General features: G+C 42.9%; 1 protein-coding gene across 1 annotated transcript in view; it reads right to left on the bottom strand.

Annotated features, from left to right (window-relative positions):
* Window positions 1-15,867, bottom strand: part of fgfrl1a (fibroblast growth factor receptor like 1a) — a 68,154-nt gene that overhangs the window by 7,605 nt on the left and 44,682 nt on the right. The window contains exons 4-5 of the mRNA XM_086222097.1: window positions 6,143-6,220; window positions 1,325-1,645 (exon numbers count right to left, since the gene is read on the bottom strand). Of these exons, the coding sequence (XP_086078223.1) occupies window positions 1,325-1,645; window positions 6,143-6,220 (399 nt within the window). The remainder of the gene's footprint in view (window positions 1-1,324; window positions 1,646-6,142; window positions 6,221-15,867) is intronic.

Raw genomic sequence — 15,867 nt, 5'->3', positions numbered from 1 at the left:
AGCTACAGTCCTGATACCTTATATTGAAGTAACTCTATTCATGCATTAAATATTCTCGGTGAAGCAGCAGCTTTCTGTCACTCTTTACTAACAGCTGGAAATAACTGACAGCTGAGTGAATCTCTACTGATGGATAAAATGTCACATTTGACATGAGCGAGCAACGCTTTGATTTACTTCCTCTTTGTGTGTGTGTTGTGTGTGAGTGTCTTCTCTAAGGAAAGACTACAGCTGTAGTTTAATCTGCAACAGATGTGGTGGAGAAAAGCTAGACGAGCTCGTACGCTCTTGACGGAGCAACATACAGTTCAGCGCGCGCACAAATTCAATACCACCTCTCCACCTAACGGCCTGACATTAAATCAAACAGTGTCAAAACAGCTTCTGGAGCCTTCTATTGCTGCCTCATACATCAAAAATCCCCTCACAATTCATCCTCACATACATTCTGCTCTCAGCAGTAAAACTAGACCTTGTTTGGACTGGCTCACCTTCCACGCTGCTCAACATTCCACATTTGCTTGACTGATGTGTACTGACAGTGTTGGGGGTGATCAATAAATGCCACTGAAGTGAAGACTGACTTTAAAAAAAAAAAAGAAAAAGAAAAGATTCTAAAATTCTATTCTTAGTCTGTTGCATGTGAGTGTTCTACCTATTTCGCAACCGTGCCTGGGGTGGCTAACAGAAAAACGCTATATAATCAAAACAAATGGGATTTGTGATCGGAGTTGGTCGTTAGGATTCTCCATTTAGCTGAAGTTTGTGAACCGCATTTCCAGATGTTATACACATCCAACTCAGAACTACGAGGAACATCTGACCATCATCTTCATTTCTGTCTCTCGGAACAGAATTAAAAGCTCTTCCAAAAGATCTTCCAATCACAATCAGAAAGACTGATGACGACCTCGCAAGCAAATCATTTAAAAAGAACTGTTCTCGATTTTTTTTTGTTTTTTGGAAGAACTCAATAATCACAGTATAGATGGTTAAAATGAAAACAAAACCACTTTCTAGTCAGACAGGCTTCTCTACAAACACTGGGAGCAACATAATGCTATTGTTTGTTAAAGACAATGGTGATCTCATTTAGTGCCTGTCTGTTTTTAAAATTCTGATATTCTAAAACCTGACATGATGTACCATTATTTTCAAATGCAGTGGCACGTGCATGTTTGAGATCAGAGGGAGGCTCGTCTGTGGAGATTCTCCTTCAGTCCACGATGCAACCAGTTTACAGTAGAACTCCTGTCGTGGAATAAGAGACGAACAGAAGCCATCGCTGCAGGTGATGACGCCGACTAAACGATGAGGGACTCACGTATGACTTCCACTTTGTACGTGGCATTGATCTCTCCGGCTCGGTTGGAGACGTGACAGGTGTACTTCCCACTGTGCTGTGGCGTGAGATTCTTCAGACTCAGAGTCCACTTTTTCTTCCTCCCTTCTCCACCTCCTGCAGCTCTCCCCCGACCCGCTTCTGCTCCACCGTCCTCATCCTCCAGCGGCCGACTGTCCTTCAGCCAGACGATGTCGGGGCGAGGGTTACCGCTCGCCGTGCATTTCAGACGCACGGAGCTGCCCACCGGTTGGGCGATGACACGCTTCCTCATCTTAGCTGGCTGGGTGAAACGTGGCCGTACTGAAAGCAGAGAGAGGGCTGGTTATTTAGTCTCACAATTTATGAGTCATCAGAAAAAAACTGGAAAGGAAGTCTCATTCTGTCGAATGGTTTAAAGAACAAAGAGAGGACTCGTAGTGATAAAGGCTTTACAGAGCAGTTTTATATTTATCAGCTGTGTCCTGTCCTCCAAACCAGCAGCAGGTGAACGGACTGGGAAAGACTGTATATAGCAGCAGAGGTTCTTATGTGACATTTATATTAGAAGTGCAGAACAGGAAAAGCCACATTATCTACAAAGGCCACAACCCGGAGGGTGAGATCAGCAACGTTTCAAGATTCTGTTTGAGCTCTTTAGTTTTGTTATGAATGAAATGTTGCTGCAAAGATTCTCTGTTACTCAGGTAGAAGTAAAGAAGGACTGACTCAGGAAACAAGACTCTTGACTAAAACCTAATAACTTTAATTACATTTTCTTTTGATCATGAAGGTGGCATTTGAATATTTTTGAGAGCAGGATTATATCAAAACTATGGGGCAGATTTGTGGGGGTAGTATTTCCCAAAGAAGAATCCATTCAGTTTAGAGACACCTGGACTCCACATGGTCAGATGTTTTCTAAATGTTTCTAGATGTTTTCATGTTGGACCGAAAACCTGCATTGTACCGTTGTAAAACACTAACGTCCTTTTTAAGGTAAAAATAAGATTCAATTTGTCCTGTTGTCTCCTAACAGGACAAAGTCAAACTGCTGATATTTCAAAAAGAAATGGACGGGTACTATTAGAATGTTTAGGTATTCTGGATTTCTTTCTCCCAAATATGCTGTTTTATCAGCTGAATCCCTCTTTTTCCATCTGCAGCAACTAACATGATTACAACAGATTTTCTGCCTGACTAACATTCTGCACTGCAGTCGAACTTTCTATAACGGGGCCTGAAATCCAATGATTTGACATGAACGATAATCACCTGCATCTACAGTATCGTTCAGGCTTGTGAAAACATACTCACTCTGAAAGCTGGAGTTTGAAGGAAATTAATAATTTCGGCTGGCAGAAAGAATTCGTCTTTAACAACATTTGGGATATTTAAGACCTGAATACTCGACTTTGTGAATTGTTAAGGAGGACATTTTTGCAGAGGAGCGTCAGCGAGGCTGAGGTCACCGCTGGAGGCGGTTCCATGGATTCCGCGTAGTTCTGAGACAACACAGTGTACCAACTGCTATATACAACATAATTTGCTGTGAGAAACCCCAATTATTTTGTTTGAGAAACATTTTTGACTCACTTCCTTTTTCTCCCCAGACGCTGACTCACACACTAACATATGGATCTACACAAACACGCGTAATGAGAGAAATAAAAATGGCAAGACAGTTACTCAGACTAACCTTGATGTATCAATGCATGCACACATATCCCGCTTTAAAAAAAAAAAAAAAACTTGACTAGTAAAAGTGGAAACAGATCAAAGAGGACAAAAAAATGCCAGTAGGGAGGGAAATCATTCACAGGAGCGCCTGATTTTACAGCCCTCATCTTTTAGCCGCAGCAGATAGCCATCAACCAGAGCGATAAATCAGCCTGAAACTACTGCAGTTGCATCTCTCTCTTTGCACACAGTTATTATTCTAGCCGTGGGTAAACAAACAGGGAGGAAGAGTTATTTGACGGCTTCGCCCGTTAAAATCTGTAGATTTTAGTACGACTGCATAACTCAGAGGAATATAGCTCTCTCCTGACCGACACCAAGCTGGGCAGGATGACAAAACAAATGCACTCGAAAGGCTTTAAAGTCACACCTTTGTCCCCCTCCAAAAAGCTACTGGACTACAGCTGAACTGTGACCAGACAAGTAAATGGCACTAAAGGAGTGAGGAGAGGAGAGAGAGAAGGAGAGGAAGAAGATAAGGAATAGTTCTAGAGGCGGTGGCCGTCACTCTCTTCGATGATGCATTTGACTGGATTCTATTAAAAGTGATTGGAAGAGGAGGGAAGAGCCAATGCAAAGTGCAGCTGATCTGAACTGAAATGGATTGGATGAAGAGGAGACCACAGAAATAACAAAATACAGCAAAGAATAAATGAAAAGAACTGATTTATGTTGTCAAAACTGAACCAAACCAAACACGAGTTAAGGAGAAAACAGATGGAGCGAGGTTCACGCTCAGGTTAACCCATACATAAAACTGGCACGTCGCTAAAAACTGACAAATACATTTGGAGTGACAGCAGGAAAAATAAAGAACAAAGCGGACAAGAGACTGATTTAAAACAATAAAAATAGTAAAGGTAAGCGAGGGGGCACATAAACAGAGAGGAGGGACGTGAGGGTGAACAGAAAAAGCGGTGCTAGAGAGAGGAGGTGAGATCCAGAGTGAGCAAAAGGGCAAGCTTGTTCTGGGTCTCAGGGGCCACTTCAACGCCACACTTCACAGTGTAAAAATATGGCTGACCCTCAAACTGACCCCCTTTGATCACTAGAGAGAGAGGGCGAGAGGAGAGAGAGAGAAAGAGAAGAGAGAGAGGGAGAGAGGTCTGCCTGATGAGGTAATTTTAGTTAATCTTGACTCATGTTTTAGGTGGGGATCTTGTCGAGGCCTAACATGTATTATTACCTCCCCTAACGAGGTCATGTGATCACCGGCATGTTACTTTGATTGTTAGCAAGCTACCTTAAAACCCAAAGGATGCATGTGCATAAAATCTAGAAGAAAGAAAGGTAGTTTTACGAGGAACGGCTCCTTAATGTTTTGGAGGAGACATGGATCAAATTCTGGATCCTGGATCCTGAGCACTGTTCTAGGCTGTTGTGGGACATAACTATTATTAGTGCTACTACGAGCATTTTGTTTGTTTGATCAAATCCTCAAGTCTGTGTGATACAGTCTTCATGGAAACCAGCTTAATAACAGTCGATATCTCAGAAAAATCAGAGTATATGGGGCTGACACTGGTATGGGCCACGTATTTGAACTTCCTGAGATGGTAGAAAACGCTGTGTTCATGCTCTGTATCCAGGCAGCCTCCTTGGTGGAGGTACTCATTGTTCTCTCTGAATGTTCTCTAGTTTATCTTTAGGTTTCAGGGAAGGATGTTGGTCTGTGGTCCTGTTTTAGTTACAGTAAGTGAAGAGATCTGCAACCATCACGTTCCACCCTAGTTTTTAAATCATGGAACCGGGTTATTCTGGAAAATACAGAGTTTGGATGATGCGTCATCAAAATCATCAGATATCAAATGTGTCTTTCGAACAGCAACGCCTGGGTAGGAACCATCACTGATATCGTCTTATTTTGGTGATACCTGAACAAACTTTCAGCCCGTCTTTCCTGGATCCCATCCGTGGTGTTGCATGATGAGAAGAATCACAGTGGACACCTTGAGGGAGGTCAAAGCCTGACTCCTTCCTCAGCTCCTCATAGCCCATCCAGCAAGGCCTGAAGTGGCCCTGATGTTAAATAGTCAGTTAAAGAACTGAATGGGCTCGGTTAATTGTTAAACTTTGCCCTGTAAGACTTCTGTCACACATGGAAGAGTGCAGCAAGCAAGGAAATGTCTCTTGATAGTTCTGTGTAAGTGAGCTTTATGATGAGAGAGGAGGAAAGAGAGGATGACAACAAGGAAAGAAAGAAGGGTAAAGCCACATTAGCGCTCTCTGGAAGGCGGGGGGGGGGGGCAGAAGGAAGGAATGTGTCCCACCAAATCACACCTCACACAAATAGACTCTCCCCTCTGACAGAGAAAATTACCAATGCAAACAACCAGCCTGATGTCTGACTGCGAGAGAGCGGCTGCATCCACTGATCTCTGTCCACACAAGCGTTGTCGGCATCGTGAATAGTAACAAGTCTAAAGCTGCATGTCACATGACCCTTTCTACACTGGGCGCAAACATGCCGGTAAATAAAGAAGCAGATCGTCTATTCTGGGTTGGTTGGTTGGTTCCAGAAATATTTCAGGGGTGTGACTAGGGTCGTGAAAGAAGGAGAGCAGAGATCTCTTTGCTCGGCCTGACGAAGCGGAACTATTACAAAGAGTAGCACAAGTAGAAGTTGGTGAAGGTGGTGGTGAGCTGGTGGGGATAACAAAGCAAACGCATCAACATATTTGAGCCGTTACCCACGGCTGGAGGAAGTCCTTGCGGTGGGATAGGACCTGAACCAGTTTACCGGAACACAGCTGCAGGTTTAAGCTTGGGTGACTGTCTGTATTCTCCGTCCCCTCTGTTTCCTGTGTGCTGCTGTATTCTAGAAGTGATACAGGGTCCAAAAAAGTTTTTCCAAAGATGTCTGTTTTCAGGTTCTTAAAAAATCCGGTTGGTGTTGATGCGAGACAAACGTAGCAAACGTTGAGTGTTTTGATTGAGAACCTGGTTGCAGCCTGATTGCCCTCAGTTCACCCAACAATCAGCTACTGTACTCTGGACAATCCCACACACTCACAGCTTCCTGAAGTGCCACGTCTAGAGCTCCCTTTTCATTTTACACACTCTCAATCCTTTAGTCCTCACCCAGTTTCCCAGCCAGCTCTGGGGCATGTTCCGAACCACTATTCGCTGTTCCTGCTCCACCTCTTGAACTGGAATCATCTGGAAAAGAACAAAAGAAGCACCGTGAGTGAGTTGACATCATGTGAACGCTCTGTTGGGAGTAACAGTATCACTACTGCTTTTATTTACCACGATAAACATTTATTATATGCTGAGAAGTCTGAGTTGGATCTCTGTGCCTCATACTTGAACATGACATGAAGCCTCCTGAGTTTATGTGAGCAAGCTGGAATCTTTCTGTTTCCTATCAACATCTGGCATATGTTTTATATGATGCAGCTGGAGGCAGATTGTTACAGGTTACAAAGGTGTGTAGCATAAACCTCAGATGTATCAATTTCACCTTCAAAAGCAGAACGTCTAAGGTCCAAGTAGGTATAGGTAGACCAGATGGGGGGTGCTGAACTTACTGAAAACTCACATGAATGAATGTGTAAAAGTGCCAACAGCATGAAGCGATAATGTTGAGATAAAACATCTCAACTATCTGGCAGCGATCAGCGTCTCATCACAGGTTTGAAGTGCTCTTGCTGAGCGAGAAACGAGCCCTGACAACAGCGGCCTTCATTTGCACAGTAAAGGCTAGAACATGAACACGGATGAGAAAAAGAGGTCAACATGCAATGCTAATTTTGCAAGGAGAGCTAAACGTAACATTTGTGTTAGCACACCGGCGCGGTTAACGCTGGTCAATGTGTTATTTCACGCTGCATTTAACGTAGGAGAAGTCACTCAGTAAGGTGGTCATTCTCAACTTCTGACAGCGGCGGACATTAGTTTCAGGCTGTCTTTGCTGAGTCGGCGGTCCGACTATCACAGTCTTGCAACCAAACACATTTAAGCATCTTCAGTCCAAAATCCCACAGTGTCTACTGGATTTAAGATGATGAAAGCCATGATATGCTGAAAGTCCCCATCCTGCTTCAAACTTGATCATAAAATATATGTTAACCATATTTTAGATACTGGCAGGTATAAATTCACTGCAATATCAGACTCTAAAAATCCATACTTGCTTTCTCACTGGTGTAGCATTTCTCCTCACGCAGCGTGCCTTCCCACATCGATTATTAAGCAGATATTAACATCTGTCTGGGCCCTCACACGAGGAACCGCTTCAAGATGGGGCTTGGAGAGGCGGTGGGGTGCTGATACAGCGGTGCAATATCAGGTCTGTCAAAATGCATTGGAGAGTTGGATGGTTATCTTGGCTTGAACGTGAGACTTCAACCAAAACCTGATGGAAGCTACGTGGGAGTGCATGCGTAATTGTGAAAAGATACGCTGATTGCACATGTTGGTATATAGATGTGTGTGTATTTTAGAAGACCAACTGAAAGCTGTGAGTGTTTAATGTGGCGCCAAATGTCTTTAAAGCATCGCCATTTGGACGATGGGATGAAATATTCATTTGAAATGCAAATACGCGGTATGACCTGCATCCTCGGGGCTGGTATTAATAGCTTCCTGGCTGGATGCTTACGTATGTGTGTGTGTGTGATATGAATTCCTCCATGGGTGTGTCGGGGCATATGTGGATGTACACATTCTAGCCTTATTTAACTAAGTGGTAATTGGAGGTGCCAGTATTCCCAGCAAGTCTCACTCCTCCTTCCCTCCATCGGACTGCCCCCTTCATCTCTCTCCTGTCACATGAATAGTGTGTGTTCTAAGAACAGGGCGGCTCATTTGAAGCCAAGCGGCATGAGTCTGATCTGGGGAGAGGGGGGCATGCTTTAGCACTCCAGCAGCTAAAAACCTCCCCCAGGCTTTCTGCGAGCCTGTAAACCTTACTTGGCAGAATTCCTCCACATTTACTCTCATAGGGGTGCTAGAGCGCTTCCACTGTCCATACAATGCAGCCACACATCCAAAGTGTCAAAGTGTTTCCTGGATTCAAAACATATTACAAGTACAGCAGCTGTATATTGTGATGCAGAAACAACTCGGCGACTGACGGCTTGTAAATGTGGCACAAAAAAAACCAATACGCGTCAACAGCATATTCATTTTGAGGTGTGGTGAAGTTGAACTACTTTTAAATGTACTGATATAATCACATTGGTACTACTGAGGCTTCCAGACCCATTGGCTTGTCCGTGTAGTTTTTTCCTTGAGTCAAGTACTTTAAAATAATAATAGGTGCATGTGTGCGTGTATTTTGATATTGAGTATGATACATCCACAGATACCTCGTGTTCTCGCTATTCCTTTGGATTCAAAACTCAATCTAACTGTTGCTAGCAAAACACAACAAGTAAACAATGCCTGTAATCTGTTATGCATGTTAAATTAACCTCTGATATGCTGATTTCCTGTGCCGCCGCCCCCCCCCCCCCTTCCAGGACTGAGTCACATGATACGTCAAATGCAGCAAACGCATCATCATGTTCAGAGGTGTGCAAAGCGAATCCCGGAGTTCGCAAGATTACATGTGGTGCAGCGGACTGGTCTGCGTTCTTGGGCTTTGAACGTTCTAAAACTGTTGGGAAACACGGTTCAAATGTTAGTATTTTGAAACCTTAATCGTCCAGATGTAACCAATGTCACCCAAGATACCCCTTTTAATTCGTACATTTGTTACATGACATAATCTTCAACCCTCTACAGGGTCAAACTCTTTCAGTGTGAAACCTACAACCCGACCGTGGGCCAGCTGGACATCCAGAACATGTTCTTGCTTGCCTCATGCCCCCCTTCAGCTCTGCAGTAGGACTGCAAGGTTGGTGTGTGTGTGTGTGTGTGTGTGTGTGTGTGTGTGTGTGTGTGTGTGTGTGTGTGTGTGTAAATTTAATGTTTGTTTCAAGCTGAAAACACACCAAGTAGAAAACATTCCCTCCCTGATTCAGCTGTATTCAATAAACAACATGTTTTCCTTCTCATCTTATTCCACCTTTTAATGTTTGGCCAGATACTTTGGCTATTGCCTGCAAACAACCACACATGCCCACATAAACACATATAATAAATACGTGCACACACAGCCAATACCTGAGAAGAACTGAAGGTACTAATACATCCAAAACAATACCTCACTGTCTACAGGATCAGCAGCTACACAATCCTCTTGGTTTTAATGAGCATCAGTTCACACACGCCTCCCCCCCCCCAAAGGACGACACAACTATTGTGACTTCCTCGAGCCAACTTAGATACCGAATACCCAGCATATAGACTGTTTACTTGCAGAAACAGATAAAAACAATTCACTAAGCAATGAATACTAAACGAGGACTAAGATCAAATAAAGATAAATACATCCAATAATTGTTGGCCTTTATTTATTGATGTCATTTTGTGATTTGTTGGCTTTTTCCTTTTTTTGATTGGTTACTGATTTAAGATTTTACAAATTAACTCTTAGTATACTATAATTACTCCTGTGGGACCCGTCGTGACCCGACCAGCATATCCAGGTGGGGGTGTGTGATATAGATTTTAAAGATTCAACACAGTGCAGTAATCTTAAGATCCAAGCAAACAATCTACAAAAGTAAACCTCATCAAATATCAAACAAAACAAATTTAACTTGACAAACCGAACTCTAACCAAAAATGCAAAAATGCAAAAAAAAAAGAGAGAGAGAGAGAGAGAGAGAGAAAAGAAGGAAAAGAAATGTGTCCAAATGTTGATATTTAATTGTAAAAATGTAGCAGTTTAGGCACACTGTTGATGGTATGAAAACTACCATGAGCTATCACGGTTGATACGATACGGTCTCATTAGCCTTATTAATGAGAAACAATCCATACGTTAGCTTATATATTTGGTTTCTGCAACTTTCCACTGTACAGTTGAAATACCAGAAAAATGATATTACAACCAGGAAAGTGTAGTTTGATAGTTCAACAGCAAATTTAATTGCTGTATATCTGGTGAAAACAGCAGGATGTAAAGAGGCACATTATGGATTCCTTTTACTTGTGATGGAGAGGATATGAGGGGATATTTTACTGTAGCCATGGAAACATTACTAACTGAAGTACTACCACAGTAAAACAAGTATTACAAGTGTTGAAGGACTTTTCCTTATATTCCTTCAGTTGTGAGTAAGTGTTGAGCCCCCTTTTCTTCTCTTCATCTCTGTTGTTACAACTCTCCTCTACCCGTTTTGTTCTGGTTCTCTCTTAATCTACAGGGGGGGAAATGGCTCAACGGTGTGTTACATTTCACACATTCACTGGCTCAGGACCCCTGTGTGTGAGTTTGTGTGTGTGTGTTTGTATAACCCCTTCTTGTATTTACCTTCAGGTCTGCAGAGAAAAGGCAGCGATTGGTCATGAGCACGCTCAGAAATATGAGTCCCAACTGTCCAAGGTGCGTGTGTGTGTGTGTGTTCAGGGGGGGCAGTATTTTCCTAAAGGGTCATGTCCTTCCAGGTTTTAATATAGAGACAGTGGGTATGTGGTCAGAACCTCTGTATGTGCATGAGGTGCAGCTGATGTGTGTGTTTCTGAGAGAGAGAGAGAGAGAGAGAGAGATATGCTGGTTGTTGCAGCATCTGTGCCAAAACCAGCAGCCCTGGTGTGAGTTTGTGTACCTGATGACCTGGTAAACCACTATGAGCCCTCTAAAACTGACCACAGTCCCAGCAATGGTGGAAAAATTCAACAAAAAAAAAACAAACCCAAAAAACAAAAAGCGTTGACTTCTCAGCAGTTCAAGCTGATCAAAGTATTCGCACTATTTAGAAGCAGCGATTTAGAAATGTGATCTCTGGGTTCGTCACTATTTTTGAGATTCCAGGGGAAAATTGCGACCTGAGGGGGCTCCAGGTGGAACCTCAAAACTTCTTTGACTTTCCAGTACAACTGGAACCCACAAAAACCGTTTCGACCATGTAACCTCCCCAGGGACTACGATCCTTTGAGGGACCTACTTTTGCTTCGACTACAAGGAACTAGGGCTGGGTGATATGGTCTGGAACAAAACAAAACAAAAAACCAACTCACGATTTTCTTTTTTTGTAAACAACAAATGCCCCCTCCCTCTTAAAGTCAGTTTGCAGATGACAAAGAAAATGTTCATTTGCACTGCAGGCTGGGCCATTTTTTGTCTTTCAGAGCTTTGATCGTGTTGGTGCCGCTGTCAGTGTAGCCACAAAGGTGAGTTGGTCCTCAGCAAGCCTTGGTGCTCATCAGGAAATTAAGCTGTTTGGAGGCAAACACTTTGTGGAGTCCAGCTGTCGCTAACGAAATGCGCCGTTACACTTAGGCAGGGCTGCATCACTCTCCTGGACCACAGATCGGTTGTTGCTGAGTAGAACAACACCCTTCCCAGCTCTGTAGCGATCCTTTGGCGTGTAATGTTTTATATATATATATATATATATATATATATATATATATATATATCTTATCAAACACACAGTTTGTAAATGTTTCCAAGACGCTAGTTTGTTACTGTATGTGGGGCCATGCTTGGGCTGCCGTGGTCTTTTCTCTCCCACTCCGCAGAATGTTTGAGGTGCTGCTGTTTATGCCGAAGACCACATCCAGCAGGAGTCAGAAACAGCGACCTGCAGTGACAGTGTTTTCATACGCAGCTGACTACTCTTTTTTTTTGGGAGCCAAATATTCACGTCTTTTCACTGTGGTTGAGACTCAGACAGGCTGAAGGAACCTCTGCAGTTCCAGGACATCACCGATATGGGTGCAGTGCCGCTGCCTGAGTTTTCACCTCACAACTATCCGTCAGTGACTGGACACTGGCCCGGCCCCCTCTCATCTCCGCTATTTTCAGTTCTCCAACTTTTGACGATCCTTTCTCCACCCCACTCCATCCAGTTGGTCCCCATGCAGGGTCGACTCCACACCCCTGCCTCCTTTTTCCTCAGCTGGATCTGATTCCCTCTGGATGCTGGATTGCAAAAGGGGACCTATGCCAAATACCATTAACCTCCCATCAGAGACTGCTGGACTCATTTACGTCATAACGTCCCGTAACTAATTATTCCACTCAAGGGTAAAATTTTAATCTATCATTGCCTCCCGAGTCTTGCGCTGTAGGAATGATCAGAAATGGCACACAAATCTTCCAAATTCACATGAGCTTGGCTGCAACTGAAGCCTGTTTTAAGAGGATCGTTATACTGTCAACATCATTCCTTCACTTTATCACGTTCAATCTGCTGCTTTTTTTTTTTTTTTTAAATCGTAGACACATAAATCACACCGCGTTGCAAAAGTGGGAAAATAATCACAATAATCTGAGCATATTTGTGCATACATATTTGAAATTATCCAGTCTATTCCGGCACACAAAAGATGTTACAAAAGCTCTACTGCTTTATCACTTCTCACAGATTGATTGTTTGGGGAGGGGTGCAGTCAAAATTTCTGCTTGTTTGCCACTGAAAAACGATATGAATGGAAAAAAAAAAACGAAAAGAAAAATCAGACTTCAGGCAGAAATCGCATTTTCCGAATGCAGAAAGCACAAAAGGACTGAATTTGCAAAAATGCTCCTAGCAGTTTGTCTCATGTCTGTCCAGAAATGTGTTGCTTTCACCCTCGCGGCCATCATGACTTGCAAATAACTCCAGCAGGACCGACAGAACATGCACAGAATGTCAGAGAGCCATTTTAACCACATTATAGTGCATAATCCCTTCTTTAAATGGCTTAACAATACACTGACTTTTCCGAACATCGTGTAACCACACCGAAAGAGTGGTATCTGTCTTCTATATTCTTTCGAAGCATCATCCTTTCGGTTTCGATGAATTTCATGGGAGACATTAGTGTTCAAACCCTACTGCTGCTCTAGAAACTGCTTACTTGCTGTACATTTACTGATTCATTCAAATCAATCAACGAGTACGTTCATACTTTCTTACTGGACAGCTAAACCACGGCAGAAATGGAACTCTTAAAATTAAATTAGAAGAAAATCTCTAACAATTAAAATAGAAGGCCTTATTTTAGATGTGACCTCTACAAAAAAAAAAAAAAAAAAAAATGAAGGCTTGTACTGCTGTGTTGAGATGATAAACGCTGCTTTTGGGTTTAACCTCAATAGGTCTGTCCTCCAAATGTGTGGACTCACTGGCACAACCAGAAGAATAAACAGCATTTGTCCTTCAAACGGTGGTTGGCCCTTTGGTGCACTGACCCCCTACTAAAACACACACTGCCATTATAACTTCATCAGGCCAGCGATCCTCTGGAAACAATGAAACCACATGTATGTGGCTTCTTATGTTTTAAGTCCATTATTGCAGCTGATGGAGTAACAAGAGATGTAACATTTTCCACACTGCAGGGGTTTCTCTCTCTCTCTCTCTCACACACACACACACACACACACACACACACACACACACCTCTACATTTTGACCCTAAGTTCCAAACATACTAACCACCCTCATTTGAGGACTATTTATACAGATTGCAACAACTTGCAACATTACACGGATTGTAATTGGATCAAATAGTTGGTTTAACTTGCCGTAGCTCCAGATCAGAAATCTAATACTGTAAATATTATGTGGAAATGTTCTGTCTGAAAAATGGGCCTCGTTTCAGATGTAATTAGCAGCTCGTGTAATCCCCCGTGGACGGTAACTGTTTAGCGTACGGGGAAACAGCCAAACCACTGATGAGACACTGCAGTAAAACAGTCATGGATATCAATGTGAAGATGAATTTGTTTCTCTTATTTTACCACAAAAAAAGCCTCAGAGTTTTACATAACGAGACATCTGCAGGACACTAATGATATTTTAATCAATCAACTAGTCGTCAGTGTTGTGGTACAGCGCATTTAATAACAGCAGTGATTGACACAAAGCAACTTCAGGCCAGGTTAACTAGCACTCCTCCTCCTCGTTAACGTACGCAGCTGCTGGGGAGATGGACATGTCGGGTCGTACGATGAGAACTCCTACAAGAACTACAGAGCTCACATGCCAACGGATCCATCAAAACTGATACTGCAGACATGGAAGTTAAAGTTTTAGGCTTGTCAGTAAATATAAACACACTGGTACTTTTACTTTGATATTTTTGGATGTTAGACTGATGATTGCTTTGGGTTCTGGGAAACGGTGATCACAAACAATGACACATTCCCTTAGAGAAACAGTTTCTTTTCTGCATACTTGAGGTTCCTGGAATGAGATGTGAATGCGATGACGTTTTTACAGAAATTAAACCCATGAACGAGTCTAATAATTACACCAGATACATATTTATTTATTTTCATTTTGCATTTTTTCATATGTAAAGATCTGCATCAGGATTAGTCTCAGTATTACAGTACATTTGTCTCCATCTCCAGCAGGTTTGGTGTGGTACCCTCGTCATGGACAGGCAACGTGGACACATTTTCACTGTTGTCACAGTCCAAATGTTTAACAATTAAGCTTCACGTGGGTTAACCGCTATAATTGTGATCCGCTGCTCTCTGGCAGACCCACATCAATGAGCCACATACAAAATCAACAATTCAGCAAAATTACAGCACTGGATAGAAAATTAGTAGGAATTAATAATATTTTCTCGTCCTTGGACATGAACGTAGGGGTGCAGGGCTGCTAATGCATCCCTAAAGTCATGCAGTCAGTCTGAGTCTTGACTTGGTCTCACCAACCCTGGGTCTTGGTCTTGACTTGGTCCTACCAACCCTCGATCCAGATCTTGACTTGGTCTGACTAACCCTAGGTCTTGGTCTTGAGTTGGTCTCACTTAAGGAGTTCTTAAATATGAGACCAAGAATATTCCTCTTGTTGCTTTCCAGTTAAAAAAAAAATGGTATGAACTAAAGGTTTTACATGAGAAGAACTTCACTTGGCTGTAATACTACTACAATACTACTTCAGGGAGCTAGGATTCCAATGTGTGTGTGCGTGCGTGTCTCTGTGTTGCTTGAATTATAATCTAACAGATCTAACCAGCACGTAGCCCTCTGAGGGTTTCAACATACGCACACAACTACTCCAGCTTTCTTTCTTAACCCCCAATTCACAAAATATTAATGGACGATAAAATAATCACTCATCCACTGCTCAGGTTTAGAGGATCAAATCCTTCGACCACAACTCAGAGTGAGTCTCTGGAGAAAGCAGCGAGATTGTGTGGATGTGCACACGTGTACATTTCTCTACAGACCCCTGGTGGGAGCGTTTGCGCGTGCACAAACAAACGCGCGCGCATACACACACACACACACACACACACACACACACGTCACTGTGATTTACGCTCTCGTCAGTAGAGAGGCCGTGTAACCTTATGGAAACCATTATAACTCGTGCTGCTACACAGTCCTCCATTAACAGCATGAGAGAGAGAGACGCTGAAAGAGGCCGTGATGGAGAAAGAGAAGGAACAAGATGGGATCTGACTGGATTTTAGAGGAGGTCAAGAGGCGGCAGGAGAGAGAGAGAGAGAGAGAGAGATGAAAAGACAGAGCTGGAGGGAGATACAGAGACAGAGGAGAGAGAAAGGCAGCACAGGGAGTAAACGAGAGGGAGCGAGAGGGAGAGATTTATGAACTACAGCCACAGAACAGACAATTATACACTTCAGTTAACAGCCACACTTCAAGTTCTGAGTGACAGCACCGACTTACATGACAGATTAATCGTGTGTGTTAGTGTGTGAATGTGTGCGCGCCCAGAATATTTCGTGGGAACACTGACAACTTGCGTTTGACTCGACAACGCTCACATTTATCGATCAAA

This window comes from Aulostomus chinensis, chromosome 13 (genome assembly GCF_037954235.1).
Source record: "Aulostomus chinensis isolate RoL2024-O1b breed Wild chromosome 13, RoL_Achi_v1.0, whole genome shotgun sequence".
In the NCBI taxonomy this organism is placed as follows: Eukaryota; Metazoa; Chordata; class Actinopteri; order Syngnathiformes; family Aulostomidae; genus Aulostomus; species Aulostomus chinensis.
The sequence above is the reverse complement of the archived record's forward strand: the minus strand, read 5'-3'. Positions and strand labels throughout refer to the sequence as shown.